Source organism: Balaenoptera musculus, chromosome 8, assembly GCF_009873245.2.
Source record: "Balaenoptera musculus isolate JJ_BM4_2016_0621 chromosome 8, mBalMus1.pri.v3, whole genome shotgun sequence".
NCBI classification, from domain to species: Eukaryota; Metazoa; Chordata; class Mammalia; order Artiodactyla; family Balaenopteridae; genus Balaenoptera; species Balaenoptera musculus.
In genome coordinates, this window is record NC_045792.1 from 61,419,809 (window position 1) to 61,444,906 (window position 25,098).

At 45.6% G+C, this 25,098-nt stretch overlaps 1 protein-coding gene across 24 annotated transcripts in view; it reads left to right on the forward strand.

The window, feature by feature from the left end:
- Nucleotides 1–25,098, forward strand: part of PPFIBP2 (PPFIA binding protein 2) — a 151,545-nt gene that overhangs the window by 86,961 nt on the left and 39,486 nt on the right. For 22 of the 24 annotated variants that reach the window (XR_005020882.1, XR_005020883.1, XR_005020884.1 and 19 more), the window contains 3 exons: nucleotides 1,061–1,153; nucleotides 5,119–5,232; nucleotides 16,716–16,847. Coding sequence is in view for 17 of the 24 variants with exons in the window: in XM_036860151.1 (XP_036716046.1) it covers nucleotides 1,061–1,153; nucleotides 5,119–5,232; nucleotides 16,716–16,847 (339 nt within the window). In the remaining 7 variants the exon portion in view is untranslated. The remainder of the gene's footprint in view (nucleotides 1–1,060; nucleotides 1,154–5,118; nucleotides 5,233–16,715; nucleotides 16,848–25,098) is intronic. The other 2 variants (XM_036860140.1, XM_036860150.1) reach the window with 1 other exon arrangement.

The following is a 25,098-nucleotide window of genomic DNA, read 5'->3' on the forward strand; positions in this document are numbered from 1 at the left end:
TCTGGACCAGCCCAGGTGTCAATGAGTGTCATTTCCCCGTTTAGAAATAAGATCTGGTTTTTCAGACTGCTGAGCCCCTGGATGGCCTACTGTGCGCCTCTGGTTTGGGCCCTTAAATTCCTCTTGGAAGAAGGGCGTAGTCGTAGCACTGGGCCAGTTCAGTTCCATTAGCAGCTACCTCCCTCCTCCCTGCCTACAACCGGGGCAGACACACCCAGGAAGTGACTGCAGCTCCTGTCTCTAGCTCAGGGCATCTTATAAGCTTTGCCTCTCGACTGACATCTCAGATCTCCCTGTCCTCTGTTTTCCATGGTTTCTGGCTACTTGGTATTTCCTGTGTTTTCCCTCTGCTTGGCCCTGAAGATCCCTCTGGCTGTCATTTGGGTTCTTCTCAAGACGTTTCATCTTAGCTTATTCCTCTCAGCTCTAACACTGCAGCAACTCCACGTGCCACCCTGGTTGCCAGAGCCCTTATTGAGGGGTGGGATCGGCCACTTCTGAAAGGGATGTGCGAGTAGATGAAGGGCCTTCCATTTGGCATCCCTCATCCTCCAGGCTCTCGGCGATGTTCAGGATGGGCCTCCACACCGTGAGGTGTGCCTTGGCTCTGGAGAACTCTGACGTGAGAGTCAGGAGACAAGATCTGTCCAGGAGTTGTTCCCATATAGTTCCTCGGTGAATGGTACCAGCTCCCTGGTCTCAAAGAGTAGACCCTTATTGCTATTGGTGCTGCTGGCCGGCTGTGCCTCCCGCTAAACCAGACCCAACACGCCCAGTCACGTCAAGCACCGCTGGGTCTGGAGTTCCACCGAGGCCTTTCTAGCCAAAGGTGAGGTCATCCAGGGGGTGGTTTTTGCCAACTTTCAAGGCACGCCTATCAGTGGCATCTGATCTGGTCCTCACTGTAGTAGTTTTGAAATCCTGTGGTTTCCTGTTTAGGTGGGTGGTTTTGCACAGATAATGAGCGAAACTGTCCTCAGCAATTGCATACTTCATTTGGAAGTTGGTAAGATGTTTTTCCAGCCTTTTAAGTGTGTGTTTTTTTTCCTCTTCCCTTTAGTCCCAGGTAAATCACCACAGTGCTGCTAGTAATGAAACGTACCAGGAACGCTTAGCACGTCTAGAAGGAGATAAGGAGTCCCTCATATTACAGGTGGGTCCTTTTTGGTGGGAACCAGCTTATTCTGTTACCTCCAACTCTGTAACTGCCTTAAGTAGGAGGGAAGTCCAAAGGGTTTTCTCTGTTGGATGTCTCCTGCTCCCAAAGTGTATGTTTTTCAAAAGACTTTTCCTGAAACAAAGGAGAAAGTAACTGGGGGCACAATTTAACTCTGGCCTTGGCTTTTGGGGGCTGTGAACGGATTCATTTATTTATCATGGACTACAAGAGTACCTGCATCTATACACTGGAAGCTCTGTGGCCAGGCTGATTAATGGGGCCCTGTCTTCCAGGAGTCTTGCAAAGGAGATGTGTCCTCATGTCACTAATAAAGCAAAGCCTCTTAAAGAGCCCCAGGGTGGATGCTAAGAGGATCAGTCCCAATTCATCCGGTGTGGGATCTAGACTGATCACTTTGAGGCCAAACCCCCTGGAGCTGTTAACATGGGTTAATAAGCCTTTGATGACTCTCTTACTTTGAAGAACGGAACTCCAAAACTTTTCAGGGACAAGGAGTCAAAGACGTCGTTTCAGGTCTGAAAACTTGCATTGCATTCTGAAAAGTTGATCTTTCTCATGGGATGCTTTTTGCTGAGGTAGGAGCTCTTTGCTGTGTCAGTTCTTAAACGCATGAATCAAGCCTCAAGGTCTGGTATGCCTCAGACACTGTGATTGACAATTTAGAGAATAATAAGACTAATATCCGAATCCCAGCTCCTTAAAAAGCTTGAAGGGTGGTGATTAAGACTGGTAAGTGGGATGGAAGCGAGGGGGCAGGTAGGGTTCTGGGACCCTCCCTAGACTATGGGCCTTAGCTTAGAGCACTAGAGTTAGCACTAGAGTTAAGAGGCTGCAGTATGTTGGGCTTTTTTCCTTCTGTTTTACCTTATTTCTTTTATTCATTTCACTTCATTTTATGAATGTAGGTATAATATCTGATTATTTTAGAAACTTTGGAAAGTCAAAAAGAATTTAACATGTTGGCCCTTTCTTCCAGTCTTTTTTTTTTTTTTCCTGTCCTGCCCCTATTTTAAAAAATTAAGCTCAGACCAAATATACAATTACACAATTTTGCATCCTAGGTTTTTTTTTTTTTTTCTTCACTTCATTGATTTGTTCATTAAAAACTATTTGCATGCCCACAACTCAGTGGATACCGGTTTTAGGTGCTGGGGTTGTAGCAGTGAAGAAAATAGACAAAGTCCCTGTTCTCAAGCTTCCATTCGTGTGTGTGTGTGTGTGTGTGCGTGTGTGCACGTACATGTATGATAAACAAACCACTTCACAAAATGTTTCCAGTGATGATAAATGCTATGGAAAAAAATAAAGCAGGATAGGACTGTGTGGTCAGGGACGACCCCCCCGATAGGAGGAGACTTAAGGAGCTGGGGTGGGGGGGGAGCCCCACAGAGACTGGTAGAAGCACGTGCCAGGCAGAGGAGGTGGTTGGTGCAGCGAGCACCCTGAGGTAGGCGTGTGCTTGGCGTGTGGGAAGAACAGGAAGGGGCCGTGTGGTTGGAGCTGGTGACCCTGAGAAGCCTGGGAACTGCCTACTGAGGGGTAGCAGGGCCAGATTATATAGCACGTTAGAGTGCAGACGTTTTGAGGGATGTGTAATTTGAACCTCCATCCCAATGACACAACTGATGGAAGGGCGTCCAGTTTAGAATTTTGCCACAAATAGTATCAAGCTACAAACTAATGAACCCGGAACCTTCATGGCTGAAATGAGACATTTCTACTTAGAGGGTTACAATTTAATAAAGAATTCCTGTGTGATAATCTCTCTGATATTTTAAAAATTCCGAATTCTTGAATAATCCTTAATGAAACAATTCTAGCACAGTTGGGGAGCTGCTCATCAGAAAAGTCAGAAGTGGGTCCTAGTGGTTTCTATCCCTCCAGGAGCTTGTGGACAGACTCTCGGAGTTGCTCTTACGTGCTCACTGCTGTCTCTGGAGGCTCCATGGAGCAGGTTAGACAGATCCTCAGCATGGGAGCGCTGCTTGCTTGATCAGCCAGACCAAATTCATTGGCGCCCTTGGCCCAGAATGTTCTCCTGGGGTTACTTGTGGAAGAACAAGGGAAATCACACAGGGCAAAATACTTTGTTTTCAGGATTAAACAACAAATAAAACCAAAATCTTGTATTTCTTCATTAGAATGTGACTTCTTAATGCAAGGATTTTCATCTTTTTCTCTTTCCCCCACTTCTGTATCCCCTCGGTTTCTAAAATTATGCCTAGCATGTGGTAGGGGCTCAGAAAATATTTGTTTTTCTTGAATAAAGGTCACATTTAGAACCTTTATACATTTTCTCCTAATTTTCTACACCTCTACATTCATAACCTAGACTGAGTATTCATGTTCATAAGGACCCCACAACCCGGTGTATCTCGAGCCTTATGAGCAGCTGGGCTATAAGCTATAGAATGCCAGAGACCACATGTTATTCCTCTTGGTACCTAAGACCACAAGTTATTCGTCTGGGTACCTATTCCGCTGGGTAACGCCAGCGCATGGCCCCAAGGCGTGGTGCAGACTCTCTAAGTGTTAATCATCCCAATAAGATTAACCATAACACATCCCCAACAGAAACTCTGGAACCCAGGGAGCAAAGGCCACCCCTGGCACCCTACTCTTTTGAAATTAGAGTTAGTAGTTGAAAAGGCCAGGGTGGCTGATCGTGTTAGGCAGCGAGGATAGGACGCCCATATTTGGATTATAATTGAAATGTTAGCACATCATGCATCAGCTCCAGGAGTGTGTTTCAATAATTCATTAATCACTTAGGAACATAAAAATGGAAAGCTTAAAGCAACCATATTCATTAAGATTAGTGCCTCTGTAAAAGGGAGCTTTATAATTCATAACTTCATTTAAGCATGCATAAGTGAATTCACATTAACTCTCATGCTCCAACTATCATTCCTTTCCAGACTGAGAAATAATTTATGATCATCTATATGTAAATGGCGATGAGTCAACCATTGGTAAAAACCAAAAGGCTATGAAGGATCTCAACTTACCAGTCCTTGATTTCTTTATTTTGGGGGAGGTCACTCATATGCTTTCTTCCTCTTCCTGCTCTGAGGCACCTTTTAATAATAATTATTTAGTAGTAATACGGAAAAGGATTATTTAATAATAATAAGGAAAAGGATTTAAAAATAATAAGGAAAATAAATAATAATAATAAGGAAAAGGGCTGTTTGCTGATAGAGGAGGCTTTGAAAATCCTCTCAGTCTGTATTTAGGGTATAATTTAAATGATTTATTGTAAATGGATTTTTATTTGCTAACAATTCCAATAGATAGTCTCGATGTTCTTCAGAAAGACGACTGTTTTCCTGCCACTGTATATGCAGTGTGGCTTGTGTATATTTATGACTTAAAGTCATGTTTTGGCCTGTGAAGCACAAAAACCTTCCTGCAGCCAAGTTTTGTCGGTGCTAATACATGCCCTTTACGTCCCACATTCCTTAATTGCTTCAGAGCCCTCGCCTGATAGGTGAGCTGTCCTCACACCCTGATGAGAGGGGTAAGGTCATTGGCTGCTCTGCATAGAAGTTTGGATTGCGCTTCCACGTGAGGTGGCAGAAGCCCTGGCGAGCCAGCTGAGGTATTCCTTGAGGTCGGGCTGCCCAAGGGAGCTCTGTGAGAGGCATAAGGAGCCAGAGTCCAGGCCAGAGGCCGCTCTCGTGGCTGCTGGGTGTTTTTCTCCTGAGTCTGTCAAGAGCTGGAAATGTGACCAACCTGGTCCAGGTGGTGGCTGGGACTTCCTGGCCAGGTGAGAAAGCAACCGGGGTTCCCTTCATCCAGGGCACTTCCCCCACCTGCCACCCACCAAAAATAACAGCCATTCTTCTCACATCAAGAATCAGTGGTGTGACTTCTCGGCTCCCCTCCAGCGGGGAGCCGGTCCCAATCCTGCACCCTTGCTTTATTTCCTGGGACAGGTGAGTGTCCTCACAGACCAAGTGGAAGCCCAAGGAGAGAAGATTCGGGACCTGGAAGTGTGTCTGGAAGGGCACCAGGTGAAACTCAATGCTGCTGAAGAGATGCTTCAACAGGTAAGGGTGGGCGGGGCCCAGGGCCTTGGGTCCTGCAGCTGCTCACGTGGGCAAGCCCCTTTCTGGGTCCAAGTTACAGACATCGCTGCTTCTTTCCCCTTTCCCGTCCTGCCTGGAGGGAGGGTTGGCTGCTGGAGGGAGGGTTGGCTGCTTAGCCTGTGGTGTTTACACAGCAGGTGAAACCAGAGGGGGAGGGCAGGGAAGGACTGGCCTGGGAGGAATAACTTGTTGGGCTGGTTTGACAGATTCCCAGGGCACTTTCTGGCCTGGTTCAGTGCGGAGCTCTCTGCTGGCCATGTCCCCCTCATCTTATCACACCAACCATACTGGACACACTTAACTGGCTAACTCCTCATGACCAAGTAACCCACAGTTCGGGCATGGCACTGTTGTCGCCTTTGCCCTGTAAGTGGCATCTGGGGTTTTCAAAAGTCGATTAACTTATTTTGTGCCTCTTTCCTACCCTCACTCTTTCCCCTCTCACTCTGTGTGGCTTTCTTTGATAAAACCGATCACATAGTCCATAAATAATATTTTAATATAATTTAATACATATTAAAATGAAAAAAAACTGCTCTTTTACCATTCAGAAACATCTCTTAAATGTCTTCTTGTTTCTCTTTGGGCCTTTTTGTTATATGTACATATAATATACAAAACACTATTTGCACCAGAGATATGATTTAGTCCTCAGCTTTTCTATGCTAAACATCATCATAGAGTGAGTTTTTTTCCACCTTTTTTTTTTTTTTTTCTTTAGTAAAAGTATTATAATTGAATTGACTCTTCTTGAACAGTCTGACCCCATTGTAAATAATGAGCTGCAGTTTTTAGGAAGAGGCGTTGAATTTTTATCAAAAGTCTTTTCAGAATTTGTTGAGATGCTAATCAGAAATTTTATTTTATGAACTCTAGTAATATATCTAATTAATTTCCTTAACTTGCATCATTTTTGCATTTCAGTTATTTTGAAAAATAAACCATGACTGAAGTTTATGTGTGTATGCTTTGTAGCTCCTGGTATAGTACTTGGCGCATAAAAGGTGCTCACTAATTATTTAAAGAATGAAAGTCCATCTCTTAAAATGAGCGGGTTCAGTTAGAAGAGTGCTTATAATCTCCCTCCCCCACCCCCCAAGCTCTAACCCTTTTTTTTTTTTTTTTTAATTGCTTTGGTCAGCATAAAATTCAAATTGTTTCTCCACAGCATAGTAATGAACAGAGGCTTTGAATATGACCTTTGGTCTTAGGGTAAATATCTTAGTTTCTAGGTGTTTCTTAGCTTTGAGTGCATTTGAAAAATTTCTTTAAAAATCAATATTTTTATGCAAATGTCTTTGTAGAAACTAGTTCCGACAGCTTGGAAGCTGTTATTAGTTTATCCTTTCATTGCTGATTAATAAGTTACCACATTCTTGGCTCCATTTGATTTTCTGTTTAAATCGTATGCCATTTCTCTTGCTTATCATATTCCCTGGAAATCCGAGTAGCAACAGGAGTGAATCTTTCTTTTTATTTGCTCTGAAAAGTTGAATCTTTCTTTTGAAGACCCAGGAAAGAAAATAGCCTGGTGGAAAAATCTCAAATGGCAGAAAAGCATTTTCACAAGAGTGCATGGGACAACCCACTAGATTATATTTTCAAGACAGCAAAAGATGCGGTTCTGGGGTGGGGACCAGGGAGGAAGATGATGGAGGGGCTGTAAAAAAAAAAACAAAACAAAACAAAAAAAACCTAGACAGAGACCAAGAAAATTTGCACGTGGAAGGGAACATGTCAGAAAAATGGCAGAAGGCTGATGTTTCAGGAAGGCAGTGCCTGGTGAGTAACCACACGATCGGAGGTCAGAAAGTGGCCCATCGTGGTGCCTGAGCTCTCTGAGGTTGTCTTATCCTTCTAAGCGTTATCCCATAGACTGGATTTTTGACTTTTAAAAAAGTCTTAAGCTCAACTGCCCCTTATATCCTGTTTATTCTAAATCTTCTCTCTTGTGTGCTGTGGCTGGGGTAGCAGTCATGTGGTTTGCATGTACCGTAGAGGTGGATGTCTTGGCTTGGTATATCTTGGAGTGCAGTAGCTCTTATTTGCTACCTCTGGGGTTGAAAGATCTTCCTGAAATTAACCAAGTTATTTTTATGCCCATATCTTTGACCGTCGTCTCTCAGTCTTTCAAGGGTAAAATGAAAGGAGTGTGCAGTACTCCTTTCCTGGAGAATTCTGAGTTCACGTCATAGGCATTTGAGGCTCCGCTCCCACTCATGTGTCCTCTGGGCTTGGTGGTGCCTGAACTGGAGATCATTGTGTTGCCAGCTCCAAATGACGCATTGAATGTTCTGCACGTGCTAATGCTTTCCTGAAATCTGCTTGATACTGTTTGAAAAGACGCTTAATTCTTGCATCACAATGCTGATGTGATGCCATCTATAGCGTGGAGTACATACGTTAAGTGTCCTCTGAACTGGGGATAGGCAGAGACTTGCCTGGTTTGACTATGATATCCTGGGTCCCAGGGCTCATGGTAGGGGAAGCATGACTCACATCCTTGAGGCAGAGAATGGAGGCAAACAATTGCCTCTTTCTTTCTTTTTTTTTTTTTTTTAATTAATTAATTAATTTTATTTTGGCTCCGTTGGGTCTTCGTTGCTGTGCGCGGGCTTTCTCTAGTTGCGGCGAGCGGGGACTACTCTTTGTTGCAGTGCACGGGCTTCTCATTGCGGCGGGTTCTCTTGTTGCAGGGCACGGGCTCTGGGCACACGGCGTTCAGTAGTTGTGGCTCGCGGGCTTAGTAGTTGTGGCTCGCGGGCCCTAGAGCGCAGGCTCAGTAGTTGTGGTGCACGGGCTTAGCTGCTCCGCAGCATGTGGGATCTTCCCGGACCAGGGCTCGAACCCGTGTCCCCTGCATTGGCAGGAGGACTCCCAACCACTGTGCCACCAGGGAAGTCCACAATTGCCTCTTTCTGCCAGCCCTCAGCCAAGCCTGGACTCCTGTTAAAGGCCTGAGGAGCTCTGAAGGAGACCCTTTCACTGTCACAGCGTGGGGCCTTCTGACTGCCTATTGACACTGCTTCCCTTGGGGAGGCAGCTCCTGCTAGCCCTTACACACTGAATACATCCTTTCTAAAGGAGCCAGCCGCTACTCAATTCTAGCTGACCGCCCATGGAGGCCCATTACTGCTTTTCACAAGAAGCTGGAAATCCAGATGTAAAAATTTAAAGATCAGTCTTTCTATTTTAAAAACATTGGCAACTAATTTAAATGAAAAAGAAGTATTGTGTGAACCGCACAATATTTATTGTACCTTTAGGCCAAGCCTGGCCCACAGATCTCCAGTCTGCAACCTCTATTCCAGACTTTGCCCCCTTGGCTGGCTAGAAGACCTCTGGGGGCACTTAAGGAAACCCAGACCCAACCAGCATCGTCCAAACCCTGTGCGTCCATGGGTTCCAAACCCCACTGCGCTCTCTCCCCCGACAGCTGTTCTCCTGACCAATGTTCCCCACCCGACTCACGAGCCACGGACCCCTCAGCCTGGATGGGCCTGGTCCCCTGCTAAGTGCTGATCTCTTAGCTCTCATCTGTTTTCTTCTACACATTAACCCATCTGGTCTCCAGAAAGGGAGAGCATGAAGGCCCATGGGGTTAGACAGGCAAACCAGGACCCAACAGAATCAGCACAGAGGCAGGGCCACATGAGCCACGCATAGATTATAGACACATTTTTTTTTTTTAATTTTATTTATTTATTTATTTTAGCCGTGTTGGGTCTTCATTTCTGTGCGAGGGCTTTCTCCAGTTGTGGCAAGTGGGGGCCACTCTTCATCACGGTGCGCGGGCCTCTCACTATCGCGGTCTCTCTTGTTGCGGAGCACAGGCTCCAGACGCGCAGGCTCAGTAGCTGTGGCTCACGGGCCCAGTTGCTCCGTGGCATGTGGGATCTTCCCAGACCAGGGCTCGAACCCGTGTCCCCTGCATTGGCAGGCAGATTCTCAACCACTGCGCCACCAGGGAAGCCCTAGACACATTTGAGGGCGAAATATTTCTTGTCTGCAGCCTGTTGCGGGACACAGGGTGGGAACGGAGCAGCTACAAGCGTCTCTCGGAGCTGCCTGTGGAAACACCTACTCTGATACGGTCTCTGACTCACTGAGCGTGTCTAGATTCCCCAGGGAACCTTCCCCATTAGGAAGAGACATCTCCCAGGAAATGTACAAGTGGGTCTTCAAAGGCCCACAGCCTGAATCCATTTTCACCTCCGTTTTAAGCAGGTCAAGGCGTTGCCCAGCTGCATCTTTGAGGGCTGCACACTGAACTATCCGAGCCCAGAGCCCAGAATAACACCCCAGGAATACAGGTGTGGACCAGCGCCCTCCCCATTGTGATTGGCCTAGACCATGTTGGCAACAAAATCTCTCACAGAGAGAGAGTTCCTTATGCTCTGTGATGTATTCGAAGTCCCTGGTGACTTTTTCTAAAGCGGCCTCCATGGGTTCTCTGGGGTCCTGTCAGTTCCTGCACGACAAGCTCCTCTGCCTCTGATCACTGACCCTGCTCCAGCGGGTGATGATTTCAGGGAGGAAGCCGATGCTGTTCAGTGGAGAAGAGGTCTTACACAGAGCTGGCAGCCAAATGGAACACTTTCCAGAGGCTGGCCATTGACAGGCGTAATCAACGCCCAGAGCAGCAGCCATGTTTAGTGCCAAAAAGAAGACAGGATAGGGAACCCAAGCGGGGAGGAAGAAAGGATGCAAAGCTCCTTGTGAGGACACAGCCCAGCTTTTGGGAAACCTGGAAGGACACCAGGCTCTATCTGAGCCCTCCAACCTGACCCAGAGCCCCAGGTGTCAGGCAACCTCATCGTGTTGGCTGCCTTTTAGGTGAGGTGTGGAGAGTGACAAATTTAGGGGGTTTGGAGTCCATGGACGTGACTTTCTGCAGATTCACCACTTGTGGTTGATCTGGGGAAGTCAGTGAACCTTGGGTTCTTATTTATAGAGAACGGAGATGACAGTGTGGGCTCTGCACTGCCCACCTCCTCGAGCTGTCGTACAGTTGTTCCAGTTCTGTTAAAACTGGACTATCACACAATGGCCAGGGGGTTACGGGACCCAGGACGCAGTCCCAGTTCCTGCCCTTGAGTCGAGTGAGGGAACAGTGTGCCCAGGTGTGTGAACTCAGCAAAGCGTCGTCGGCACCCAGCTCATAAATTCCCCGAGAGCACCTTTAGGGGGAGGTATTTCTACCTCAGAAAGGATATTAAACAGAGCTATGCACCTGACCCTGTGGGAGCACAAATCTGTCCGAGGAGACAGGACACTTGAGTGAAGAAAAAGGGGATTTGCCAGTTCTTCCCTAAAACTCCCCCTGGGAGATTTGTGAGGCAGAGATAACTGCTTTCCTCAAGTTTATCTCATTTGATGTTGGAGCTCCAGACCGCAGTGTGAGGTAGGTGCTTTACCCCTTTTTACAGATAAGGGGACTGAGGTTCAGAGAGATGACTTAGTTAGTGGAGACTGAGTCTGGACTCAAACCCAGGTTGACTACGAGCCCCTCTCCCTGGAAGAGGCTTCCCGGCAAGGCCTAGGCCTCTTACTTCAAAGGGCAGAGGGACACATTTTTCCTTTCAAGTCGTTCCATGGCCCGTTCTTTCATTCTGGTTTCAGGTTGCCAGTCTGGCTCCAGTCCTCCGTCATTGGTCAGAAACTCCCTGGGTCAGGTTCCACACTTAAAGTTGGAAGTAATCGCTTCAAGATGTGGCCCTTTAAGGAGAGCAAAGTTGAAAGGCAAATTCTCTTTATCAGCTCCAGTCAGACACTGAGCTTTGGGAAAAGGAAATGATGGTTTGCTCTGAGATGGAGGCTTTTTTTCATCTCCCAGAAAGGAGATGTATTTGTCCTTCTGGAAGAGATTACTGGTAGTGGTGAAGCGAGGGGGGGTGAGTGATAATTTTGTTCATTGGTTTTCTTCATTACCCAGTTTCATGGTCCTGCCTAGTAAGAAACACAAACCACCGTCCTCCCATACCACCCCCTCCTCATCCCTTGCCCTCTCTCATTTACATAGGCAGCCTTGAACCAATCAGGAGAGCAGACACTACTGCTGCTTATGAACCTCTGCCCCTTATCTCCAGGCCCCTGCCTCCCCATTCCCCCCCCACCCCATTACAGTAGCTCTATGATTCCAAGACATCCCAGCAGGATCCCACCCTGCGGGTCTCAGTAGGTGCCAAGCGTTGCCTTCGTGCTCTGGACAAACAGGCTGGATCAGAGATCAACTGCAGTCTTGGGGATGGGAGCTAAAGAGCCAAGAATGTTACTCCTAAGGGGTAGACAGAATAAAAGATGCCAGCAGAGAAGACAAAGGAGAAAAAAGAAAGGTCAGGAAAATGGGACTTCCCGGGTGGTCCAGTGGTTAAGACTCCGTGCTCCCAATGCAGGGGGGCCGGGTTCGATCCCTGGTCAGGGAGCTAGATCCCGCACACTGCAACTAAGACCCTGTGCAGCCAAAATTAATAAATAAATATTAGAAAGAAAGAAGGAAAGGTCAGGAAAATGGAAAGGGAGGGTGGGCTCACACTAATGAGGGGATGCAGGGTGAATCATTGGGTTGAGAGCTGAGAGGTGAAAGTTGCCTCGGAAAGTTGGGACGCTGGTCCCAGAGCCAGGGCTGTTTCTGTGTTCTGCTGAAGGCAGAAGCTGGGTTGCCGGCATGCAGACGTTTTCCTGAGAAGTGACAGGAGGGTGAGGAAGAAGAGGCAGCAAAGAGTGGATTATTCTTTTCAGAGCTTGGCTGTGAGGGGGAGAGGGGAGGGAAGAGAAAAAGCTGGCGTTCATACTCACACCACACGCAGAGTGCGTTTGCCTAGCCTGAGCACTAAGGAGCTGATGGTGGTCCCTGGAGGGGAAGGAAGGTCAAGAGGGAAGGTTCTTTCGAATGTCAGAAATTTGATCATGTTTATAGCCTGAGGGATGGAAGCTGATGGTGAGGGAGAGATTAAATGCCTGTCAGAGCGGATGATTAATGGGCCTACCCTAGAGTAGCGGAGACTTGGTGAGAACTTCCTCAAAGGCAGTACAGAGGTGAGGGAGGGCCCAGGTCCCTGTGAGCAGGCGTCATTCTGCACTACCGGCTAGAGGGAGAAACAGGACCAGGACTCAGAGGACAAAGCCAAACGCTACTGGTTAACCAGGGAGTTACCTGAATCTTCATTCAAGCTGCGTGAGGATGGCATGGAGGACTGGTCAGCAACAGGAAGGTGGGTCAGGTGGGGCAATTCAGGAGCAAACTCTGGAATCTTTGTGTCCTTTAACATATGCTTTTAATGTGCAACCTGGAAACTTACTGGGCTGGGAACAGTTTTTAAAGATAGAAGAACCTGACAGAGAAGTCGGCTGTGTGCAGTTATATCAGACTAACTTCAGAAAGGAGGTGCGGGCTTGCTTTCTCTAAGACACGGATTCAGGAGAGAGGACTGAGAGATGATTCTGGGAAACTTTGAAATAGGAAGGATGTAAGTTCAGTGACTAACCAGATGACCTTTAAAAATCTTCAGTAAATATGAGGAGAGGTTATTTAAGGAGAAGAAGGGGATAGGGTGGGGTTTAGGACTCGAGGAGAATGGAAAAGATCTGGAATAAACTCTGAAAGGAACCAGCCAGAGATGAATACAAGTTTTGCTAGGCAGTGTTGGAAGATCAGCTGTAATCAGATAGCGTAAATTTGTGTGGAAACCAATTGGCATCATTAAGTGACTTTTACCAGCAATTCTCAGGCCAGGGGGAGTGGAAACATAGACAAAAGTCTTTGAGGTTTGGCGTGGAGTGGGCGCTGGTGAAGCAAATACACTTCAGATCTAGGGGCAAGGATGAGTCAGAGGAAGAATTTTCTGGTGCAGAAATGATACAACTGAAATGATAAGCCTTAAGGTACAGGGTGGATAAGGAGGTAAATATTGCTTAAAGGAAGTTGATAAACTAGAAAAATAGGGAGTTATTAAGTAACTAGTAGCCACAGAAGAAGAAATTAAAGATGATTTGAGTGACTAAATGGGCCAGTTGATAAGTCAGAGGATTGTGGCCAGAGGAGAGAATTTCAGAGTTGAAGATTTTAGCAGTGAAGGACACATGTTCTGGATCAAGACGAGGGTTAGGCTGTGGCCATACTACTGAGAAGCTGAAATGAGGTGGAAGCAAAGCCTGTCGGTGTCAAGGTCAAGAAACGTGAAACCAGGGTGGACACCGAGTGGAAGATTGATAAACAAGGATAATCAATGGAAATGGGAGACTATCTTGGGGTCTGGATATTTGGGGAGAATGTGACTTAACTGAATGGTGCCGCCTTAGAGGAGGAGGAGGAGGGCAGAGGTAGGAGATCTGGAAGAAGCAGTGTTTAACAGGGAGAAAGGTGTTCTGTAAGTTGGGTTGCTGGAGCAGAACGGTCTCTACTTGAGAGGACTGGGAAGGACATGTCATGTCATGCAAACGTCAGGGTTCGGTTTCTGCTGGAAGTAGAAAGAGCAGTTTAGAATGTAGGGTATTTAAATCCTATTAAGACAACTAGGATAGAGGTCATAGTACATAACAGTGGCTGGAGGCCATGCCGGGCCTGGAGATGGGGAAGTGGAGCTGGGCTGGGATAAGGCTGTCTAAGGCTGATTTTGAGTTCAGGGAGTAGGACAGTACTTATTGATGACAAGGACCAGGGGTGATGATAATGAAAGGGGGAAGCACATGCTAATAGAATCTAGGAGGCAGTAAGGAGAAGTTTTGTTATCAGTGGACTATGTGAAATTAAGCAGCCCCAGGCTTCTCATTAAAACTTTGGTGTGTCTAATTGAAATGTCCACTTGGAATGTTAGTGTGACCAATCAGAACCCTGGCATGACCAATTGGAATGGCCATTGGAATTTTAATGCAACCAATTAGAATATTATCCTCATTAACTGGAACATTGGTATGACCAATTACAACCTGGCAGTTAAAACAGCCAGAGGGATTCTGGAAATAATGAAAGCAGAGGAGATTCTTAGCTTTCAAGAGAGATGCCTTCTGAGGCTTTTTAAAATCCCACCAAGGCAGTATCTTGAATGCTGGTCAGTAGACAACTGCATAAATACCATTTTAAGAGACTCAAGTGCTCAACAGGGGCTGTACTTTTAACTCTCCTATCCCTAGGCCTTGGCATCTGGTAGTTGAACAAATGATGGAAGTCTCATGGAAGAAGATTTTCTGAGTTCTTAGCACTCCAAAGCAATTGTTATTATCCCGTGGACCTTGAGTTCTAGAATCGTCCCTTTTTCCCTTTGCACTGGTGGCTGGGAAGCTCACATACACATTGTACTCCATCTCTAGCTGTGAATAGAACTTTAGGGTATGAGTTTTATGCCGACAGTCACTCTGGCTTCAACTTCTTTCCTTACCTGCTTTAATTTTTACGGTTTATTTTTTCACTTGAGTTGTCTATTTTGCAAACTGCCTCAAATCATTTCTGGAACAAAGCAGCTAGATGAAAGGATGGAGAGAAAGACACAGAATGAGGTGGTGGAGGCAAAGGGGAAGGTGGGGAAGAGGGAGAAGGATGTCGGTAACGAGCAGGCGGCATTAGGAAGGATTATATCTTAAGATACTCAAGACCCAGAAATCCCATCTTCCTCACCCAGGGAAGAACATTTTAGGGCCTTCTATGGCCTGCATAGCCTTAGCACTAGGCCCTAGTAGATAGTATGTGCTCAACAAAATCTTAACAGTTTGAGCAGCTCTTTCCTGGGCTCAGTGAATATTTGTTGATTGGCTTTTTTCAGCATGTATTTTTTTTATTTCCCTTGAAATTCTTGGACTTCTTTCTCTGTTTGGGAAACAATGTGATACATTAAACAGAAATGAGTTTTGAAGCCAAAGAGACTTTGGTTTTAAAACTAACTCTGCTGTTGATTGGCATGTGCCCTTGGCCAAGACAGGCCAGTCTCTGGGCCCGTTTCTTCATCTGTAAAATAGGGATAGTAATGTTGACTGCCAAATCCCTGGGAGGGTTTATTGAGAGGATGTATGTAAAGTACCCAACAGTGTCTAGCACAGAGGAGGCACTCAGTGCATCTATGTCCACCCACCCCCAGTCCCAACACTGGACATACTTAGCTGGCTAACTCCTCATGACCAAGCAGCCCGCAGTTCTGGCATGACACTGCTGCTGCCTTTGCCCTGTAAGCCAGCTTCAAGTCTGGCTGGCCCAGGAAGAGCTGGGCTCCTCAGCCCAGTACTAAGCTCACTTTGCTGAATTCTTTGGCTTCTGGATACTCGCCCTCAGGTTAGCAGACGGACAGTTTGTAGACCACCTTTCTGAGGTACTGATGGCCTTTTGCCTAGGGAGTCATGTTTTCCAAGTTAAAATCTCTGACTCATGTGGTTTGGTTTTATGAGTTGAGGACAGTTCAGAACGTGAAATCATGGCTGTAGGGTCAGATTGTTGAGATCACTGGTCTTGTACTAGTGTTGGGTTGCCTAAGCTGATACAGAAATTTCAGACCATGGCAGGATGCTGTGTCCTTTCCATCAGCTCATTTGGCTGGTTACCCTCCTAGCATCATATCGTGGTCTCCTTGCCAGGACCTGTGTGTCCAGTGTCTCCATGTGCCAAGATTTGGGATCTCACACAACATCGCCTTTTGCCAATGGAGAAATGTTAACCCTGGACTTTGGGAAGTGCTCCTGGCTTTTGAGGTCCTTCATAATTCCTAGTAGTGCTGAGCAGGTGTTTCACCTATCACCTTTGTTTTGTCTTATTTATGCTTATTAAGTGTATATATTAATGGCAGGTTGTTGTCTGCTACTGTTTTAGGCTTGGCAGGACTACTGATAACCTCCCCGGTCTGTCCTCAAAATAAGCAAAGAATAATTTTCTTATTTACATTCTAGGAAAGATACATATCACATAAATAAGATTCTACTGTAACCATTCAGTAAATACTCATCGAATATCTACTTTATGTCCTAGCTCCCTTCTAGGTTCGTTGCAGTAAGGTCTTCCAATGACATGTGTGGAAGACTGGGCTGAATATTGACTGAGCCCAGGAGGTGATAAGGAAACTTTGGTTTTGAAAAATATAATGTTAACCTAAGCTGGTTTTTTGTTTGTTTTGGTGGAGAGGATCTGCTGCTTTGCCTTAAAAATAGACATGGAGAAATTTCATTCGTGGAGCAGACCCATCCGTTTTTCTCTACCTGGAAAGAATGAATAATGGTTTCTATGGAAAAATGTGCTTTTTGAGAAATGTAGCTCACATTGACTCTCAGAGTACAGTGGGTAACATCAGGCTGTGCTATCCTTGAGTGACCCAGCATCAGCCCAGGCCTGCCCCCTATAGGACTGTGGCTCAGATGTAGCAGTTTCATCGTACAATGTAGAGACTGCCTTATGTCCTATGGATGGAGGTAGAATTGTTCTTATTGCCATGGAGGTTTATGATTTTGAGATCTGTTTTTGCCTGCAGGAGCTGCTAAGTCGTACATCTCTTGAGACTCAGAAGCTCGATCTGATGACTGAAGTATCTGAGCTGAAGCTCAAGCTGGTGGGCATGGAGAAGGAGCAGAGAGAGCAGGAAGAGAAGCAGAAAAAAGCAGAGGTGAGTGTGATACATCACCTTCTGGGGGTACCCATACTGTCCAAAGCTCAGATCAGGGGAAGCTAGCCTAATGTGGCTTCGGGCCATCTGGTCAACCCCAAGCCTGGCAGCCACTGGGTGCCAGAAACATCTATGCACCAGAGACACAATGATCTGTTAATACCAAGTTATCAGGTTTTGCTGTGACTGCAGATTTCAGCAATGCCCAAACCACCCAGTTTTGGCTCTAAGGCTGTATCCTCCCTCAAGCTGCTGACAAGGATGGAAAGGGAAGCAGTAGTGGGGGAAGGATCAGACAAGACTTGGAGAGACCAAGATGTCTTCTGTGAGAGCCAAGGTAATGACCACGTATTGGGATGAAGTCAGCTGCTCAATAAGCCAGCATCATTGTCCATGGAGTCTAGAGACATTCTTTGATGTGCATTTCACAGACCCAGATGCAACCCTTAGATTATGTGTTTCTTTCCTCCTCATGGCTCCTATGGGTGAGCCCATGCACAGGCTTTCTCTTAGAGAATGTTTTCCTGTATCTCGTTTCTGTTTTTGTTTTCTCAGGCTCCATATGCCATTGTAGAGCATGCCAGACTCTTTTTTTGGATAAATGTTTTGGATAAATTTTAGGCTTAGAGCTCAGAACAGTCTGTTTTAACCTTAGATAACCACCTTCCGTGTGCCTCTACCTACAAGTCCCTATATTTGTACACTGTGTATTGTGAGCTGTGGAAAGAAGAATAGCCTTTAGGTTTAGAAACACCTTGGCTCAATTACTGACCTAACTGCTTAATAGCTCTTTGAACTTCAGCAAGTTAACTACTTAATCTCTCTGAACTTCAATTTCTTTATCTGTAAAATGGGTAACTGTGTGATGAAGTCGAAAAAAAAAAATCACAAAAGCTAAGTCTCTATCATAGGATCTGGTATCCTCTCTTCCATTTAGGCATCTCTAAAATCTAAAGGTGGATATTGTTCCTTTCAATTAAACGCCAACACCATCATGCCCGGAAACCTGGCACATTTCTGTGTTTACTGGGTAAACACTGGTGATTGAGACACTTCTAATATGTGGGGCATATTCTTTGCATTGCTTTTGAGAACATGCTCATTAGTAAGAAGTATAGTTGCCAAAAGAAAATTTATCTCCATTAAGCTGAGGACTCTATCTTCTAGTGATTAAGAATGCAGGCTCTTGAATCAGACCTCTTGGCTGGAATCCAAGCTCAGCTACTCAGTAGGTTTGTGATCTTAGGCAAGTAATTTAACCTCCCAAAACTCTGTTTCTTCTTCTGTAAAATGGAGATTGTAATACTTCCTATTTGCTCAGTTGTTCCGAGGAAAGAATGAGATAATGTATATGTGTAGTCCTTAGCATAGTGCTGGATAACTAGCTTTTATCAATTACTTACTGATTGTGTTTTTAAGCATGCCAGAAATGGAAATGTAGACCTAGCTACATTATTGACTTACTGCTAAGTTTACGCACACTCAAAGCTTATCTGTGTGAAGTGTTAGGTAAATAGACTGTGCTTCTTAAATGTTCAGGGAGAAGCAATTAGATTTTCTACAGGTTTAGAATTATTTTACCGATGTTTCAAAATGTGTGATCACATGGGGATATACGTTCAGGCTTGGGGGCCAGAATTGAATAAACTCTGTAAGAAGGCTTAGAGTGGTAGAGACAACTCAAAACCAAGGAAGGAAGAAAGGGAGGGAGGGAGAGAGCGAGGGAGGGAGGGAAGGAAACAAGGAAAAGAAAGAAAGGAAAGAGTGGGAGGGTTTATTAGGTCACACAACTGGAATAGTCTAGGGTTTAAAAAGCTGATATCACTAGATCCAGCTGGCTTTACCGTGTCATTAGAAATCAGGCTTAGTGTCTCATTTGGTTCTGTTTTAGCCTTATTCTCAGGAAGGCTCTCCATATGTGGCGACAAAGATGGCCATCAGCAGCTTTAGATCCTACTAGCCTGGCAACCTCTGCAGAGAGAGAGATTCTCTCTCTCTCAAAGATTCCAGGAAAACCCCAGGATTGCATATCAGTGGGCCAATTTGGGTCATGTGCCTGGTTCTGAACCAGTCACTGTAGGGGACATGGGCCCACTCATGGGTGTGTATGAGCATGAGGGTCAGTCCATGGTGGCAGAATGCTGAGTTAGTACCGAGCTGGAGCAGCTCAGTTCCTTTCTAGGGAAGGAAGGGGAGCTCCCACTTCTGGGCCAAGCACAGCTAAGGCAGTCGTTTTACTGTTTGCTTTATTTTTTCTTTTCTGAAGGATTATTTTTCAATCCGAATTTTTGTTTTTGTTTTTGTTTTCCATCAGACTATTCGTGCATGAGGCAGCACAGACCCTGAGCTGCTGGCCTCAGTCCTACCCGATAACAGCCCTACCCAGTTGCTAGTACAAACATTAGGTTTCCATGTGGAGGAGTTTTTCAGGCTGTTCAAACTTGTGATAATCAGGGAACAACAGCCATATGACCTGAAGCAACATTCTCATTCTTGTCATTAAACATAATCTTTACTGGTATGCTCAGACTCTCTACCACTGTTTGTAACTATCTGGAACACCCGAGGCTTAGAACCATGGAGAGGGCTGCTTAAGCTGCACTATTGTCATGTGCCTGGTGGAGCTGTTTATATTGAGGGAGGCGTTTGGCTAGCTGGGGTCATCAAGGTTGTAGCTGTATGAATCAAGGGAATGTTGCTTCCCATCCTACACTGCTGCTGTTTTTCCAGTGAATGTGCTTAGCCTAAAGCCTGATTGCTTGTGGTTTAAAAGAGGCGGGACTTTTTTGAGGTAACCAGATCTGAAATAAACTTTCTCTGTGTAGCTCAGGCTTTATCCTAAGCAGGTATCCTGCTGCCCTGTAGTCAGCTGTGGAAGTGATTACAAATGTTTGTCTATAAACCCAAGGACTTTGAGGTGTAGGTTTCTTGTTAAATGGAGACAATCCTGATAGACAGCCTTGCTCAGGAGTCAGTGGTGACCCTTATGAGATGTGGGTGAATACTGGATTTCCTGTTTACTGTACCTTTTCTCCTGAGCCTTTTGCAGTGGTTCTGGGTCATTTCAGGAGACCCAAGATTGGACCAATTAGGTTTACTCCTGAAAAGCAGGACTGCAGGAGAAGTGACCAACATGGAAAGTAAATACCACAGTTAGGAGGCTGGCACATGAAAGAAAGAGATCCAGAGGCAAAGGAAAACCTCGGGGTGGCCCACCTATCAAAGGCATGTCCCTTGGAGAGATCTTCCTTGGAGAAGGGCATCTGGCTTCCCTAAGCACTGGGGATGCAGGGAGGCCTGCAGCTGGATCCCTTTGTGAGATCCAAAGGGTTCTGCGCATAGTAGCTGAGCAGCCTTTCTAGAGGGGAACAGAGATACAGCATGTGCTGGGACATGAAATCAGCCCAATTGATCAGGGATATACACAAGCCTGAAGAGAAGCGGAATGATCTCTAGGATTTCCTGGCAGAAAATGGAATGTCTTACAGCGCAGGTGTCCTGCTTCCTTTCTTCCTATGGGTGGGACCTTGGAAGGGAGGGATTCTGATTTCTGAATTGTTGCAATTGGAATGATGAACTTGGAGTACAGAGCAAAGGCTGGGAAGATTGTGTTTGCTCAGAGAAGAGCTGGCCTGACTTAGGAGAGTTTTATTATTCATTTTATTTTATTTACTCATTTTTGTTTGTATAGGAAATATACTCCAACAATTCAGAAATTAAGAGTTCAAAAAGGTATATGCAGCAAAACCTCTCCTTTCCCAGCCAGCAGTCAGACACCAATGTTCTCAGTTTGCTTTGTATCCTTCAGAGTTATCTTATGCATGGACAAGCAAATTTATATGGATAAATTCTTTCCCTCATATTTGCACAGATACACATTATTCTAGACCTTTCTTTTTTTAATTGAGCAGTCATAGAGCTTGTTTCATATCAAATACATTAAAAAAAATTTCTCATTCATGTTTATGTTTACATATTATTTTACTCTCTGACTATGCCCTCATTTATTTAACCAGTTCTCTCTTGGGTGGACATTTAAGTTGTTTCCAAGTGTTTGCCCTTACAAATGATGCTATTGTGAATAAATTTGTAAATGTGTGAGGATATTGAAGTGAAATTGAAGGGTCAAAGGGTATAACACACTTGACATTTTGACAGATGTGGAGGTGGTATTCCCACCTGCTATGTGTCAGAGTGCCAGGACAGTATTAAACTGAGCATGAAGGAAGCGGGAGAGAAACAACTAAGTAAAATTGTGAATAAGTTTAACAAGTAGGATGGGGTGGGAAAGACTATGATTATGGGAAGTGCCCAGTAGTTAGTTTCACATAGAAAAGAACCATAAAACAAACAAACAAACAAACAAACAAACAAAAACTTTGACGGTTGGCAAAGCAAGAGTAATAAACAAAGTGAGTTGAGATTACAGAACAGGGATTAGAACCTCATATATGTCACCTGGACTTCATGATGTGGGACCCAAGATTGAAAACACTGCTACAAAAGGCTCTGCCCTATGGGAGAGAAAAGACCTACTAAGAGAGGAGAGGGGCTAGCCCTGGAAATAAAGGATTTTAAAAGTAAGTGGAAGTGCCAAGCCTGAGGCTGGACATACTGGAAAACAGCACCTCTACGTGGATAGGGAGTTTAGAAGAGAGTGTTCCAGAAGAGCTGGGGCGTGGATAAATGGTCACATGGAGCAGTGGAGGAAAATAGGTGTACTCCTGATACAGATCCCCAGACCGATGGAGGCAGACAGAGGGCAGTAATGAGAGCGAGCAGCAATTGGATAGCCCTTAAAAAAGCTCCAGCTCAACACCTAGGTATCGAAAGGTTGGTTTTTGTTTTTGCGTTCCACCCCCGCATTTATAGTTTCTGCCCTGAATGTAGATAAAGTAAACCAGGAAAACTGCCACTCTGGCTCTAATGCCGAAGCAAAGCTAGAAACTAGTTTATGAAGTGAAAGTGATGGGTATCTTGAGAGAGTGGCCATTGTTATTTTGAGAGTTCATGATAGTGAGGGAGGGGAGAACGCGGCATAGACAGACATGCACTGTGGACCTTGGAAATCATACCTTTGAAAGTTCAGCAGTAGAAGAGGTGACTCAAGGATATTGAACTACATAAAAATATACTTATTTCTGACTGTGTAACCTCACAAATAATATATCAATAAAAAGGAAAAGGTAGAGGTACCTTGAGAGGAACCAGTTTTTTTTTTTTTTTTTAAGATTTTTAGAAATTCCATGTAATGTCTGAAACCATTTATATTAACATATTTCCATACAAATAACCCAATGAAAGTTTAGTATTAGTTGTTTTGTTTTTTTATACTGCAGGTTCTTATTAGTCATCAATTTTATACACATCAGTGTATACATGTCAATCCCAGTCGCCCAATTCAGCACACCACCATCCCCACCCCACCGCAGTTTTCCCCCCTTGGTGTCCATATGTCTGTTCTCTACATCTGTGTCTCAACTTCTGCCTTGCAAACCGGCTCATCTGTACCATTTTTCTAGGTTCCACATACATGCGTTAATATACGATATTTGTTTTTCTCTTTCTGACTTACTTCACTCTGTATGACAGTCTCTAGATCCATCCACGTCTCTACAAATAACTCAATTTTGTTCCTTTTTATGGCTGAGTGAGAGGAACCAGTTTTCAAAGGGGCTTGTACAAAAGGTAGAAAGGACAGATAAAAGTGCACCTGCACGAACAGTATCAGGAAGATCAAACCGCACTGAAAGGGACAGTTCTGAGGACAGTAGGAAGATTTTCCTTTAAAGTTATGTTCTCAATAAGAAGATCAAAGAAAGAATGGGCTTGGTTCCACTGATGCCTCTGACAGGTGCACAGAACTTAGGACAGCAGTCCCCAGGCTGCTTGTTTATAAGTGAATTTTAAGGAATCGGAGAAATCAAGTGAGTTGCTGAAAAACTGGAAGTAACCATTTTCTTCTTATCCTCCTCCTCCTCCTCCTCCTCCTCCTCCTCCTCCTCCTCTTTTTTTCAAAACGGCAAAGAAAGTTAGAAGGGTTCTATAAAATTCAGTCTGTCGCGTTTGAGGTCAACCCTATGATGGTTTGTGAGAAGCCAGAAGACAAAGTAGGGATCTGTGTCCATTAAGAGTAAGTTACGTCTGATTGGTCTCACTGGTTTGGCCAGGAGTGCATCTTATAGTGGTAGGCTGGGTAAATCCTCACTTCAGTGAGGCACTGCGAAAACATTGCTTGGGATGGTCTTGTAGATAAGATAGAGGAATATAGGATGAATGCTAAAATAGGCATATGGGTACCCAAGTGATAATGAATAATACCTTAAGACTACCTCTAGGAAGATTTTTTTTTGTAGAGGGTCATGTCATCTGCCCTTAGTCCTCCTGCCTGGTGTGCATTTTTAGTCCATAATTTGGCTGCTGATATAGAAGGCCTTCAAGTTGTGATGACAGAAAGCCAAAGAAAAACTAAATGGATCAGTTGACATTGGGATTCATGAAGACCTCCACAGACTGGAGTGATCTATAAGTTGGCAGGAAAAGAGTAAAAGAGAGGCCAGAAGAACCTGGGTAGTGCAGAGCTGCTGAAGGTAAGGAGTAAAACGAGGGAGCCACGCAGCTTGAGGACAGAGGATGCGTGTGTGGATCTGACCGCGAGGAGGGTGCTGACCCCTTGTGTGGTGGAGACAGAGCTCGAGCTCATCTGCTTGGAGAGTGGGGGTGGGGATGAGGTGATGAAAATCAGGGTCAGTGGGTCTAGACCCCTCACTTGAGAGAGACAACAATGAAGGGAACAAGAGAAGAGTGAGGGCCGTGACGTTCTTGAAACTTACATGAGAGAGAAGAGCAGGTGTGGAGACCGGCAGGGCCAGTGACCAGGAGAGACTAAAGGTTCTGGAAGAGCGGCCAGTAAGGGAAGCATGCTGGAGGGTGCAGAGCCACTGGGCTTTTGTTGTCAGCGATCAATGTCACATGGGCCTTAACTGTGTTGCATGACCTTGAGGTGTTTTCTGTTGCTCTCCCAGTTTCTGTCCTTCATTTCTTATGGATCAATCACTTGGTGGCAAAAGGAGAAGCAGTGGGGAAAGCAAACTCACATTTATCGAAGGCCTCCGTGTGCCAGGCACCATGTGAGGTGTTTACCAAAGTCAGATGAACAGGTGAGGCCCACCCTCTGACGACTGACTCTGGGGGAACACAACGTGGGGCTGCCTCTGGGCTAACTCAGGTGAGCTAGCTCAAAGAGAGAGTGGCTGGGAGGCCAGGAGCCCGCTTATGACAGCGATGCCTGCATTTGCAGCTCTCCCAGTTCAAGTGGCATCTCTGGAGGGAGAGCAGGCTGGCATAGGGGCCCTAGCAGTGCCCTCTCAGACCCAAGCTGCCATCCGGACCCTCAGTTTTCCTTCTACATTGGAAAAAGGGGGTTACGAAACAACAAGGTAACGGGGGAGGAGCTTTTCTTCTTTTAGAAAACACTTTTTTGGGGGATGGAAAACCTCTTTCTAGCGTGCCTGGACAGTTCTCATGGTGCCGGGGGCAGACCTCTCAGTACCAGGTGCCAGTGCTCAGAATGTCAGTAAGGGTGGGCAGAGAGGGGCTAAACACTTTAATTGGCTGCCACCCCACCCACCCTAGGCTCTGTTGGGATCTATTGCCAACTGTCTCCTTAACTCCATGCCCCTGCCGCGGCCCCATCAGCTGCCCGCAGTCTTCCCCAGGCTCTTGGGTTTCTTGTTGCCGTGAGTGGCACCATCCTCCACCCTGCCAGCCAGGCCCATGACTCCTCGTCTCCTTTACTCCCCCGCACAGGCAAGGGATCTAGAATGCGCCTACTTGACATCACTTAGACTCGTCCCATCTCTTTGTCTCGACCCAGGCAGAATTAGTCATTCACCACTCCCTGGAAGCCCCATAGTCTTATTGGTGTAGCACTTACAGCCTGTTGTGATTGTTATTTGTGTGTTTCTCCTCACTCACCTGCGAGCGCCATTGCTTTACTGTGGCCTTGGGTCTCTGCGGAGTGACGCTGGATGTCTGTGGAGTAGATAAAGGAAAGCCCAGCAGAGCTGCTAGTGCAAGGCATTCAAAACTGAGTAGGTATGAATTCCAAGGGTTGCAGTTATTTTCCAAAGTTGCCATAAAAGGCCAAAATGTTCTTGAGGCTACAGAGGAGTCAGGTCTGGTGTCGGGTGTGAGGGAGCGTTTAGGGTTGGGGACGTAGTAGCGTGCATGAGCGTGTTGTGCGCCGTAT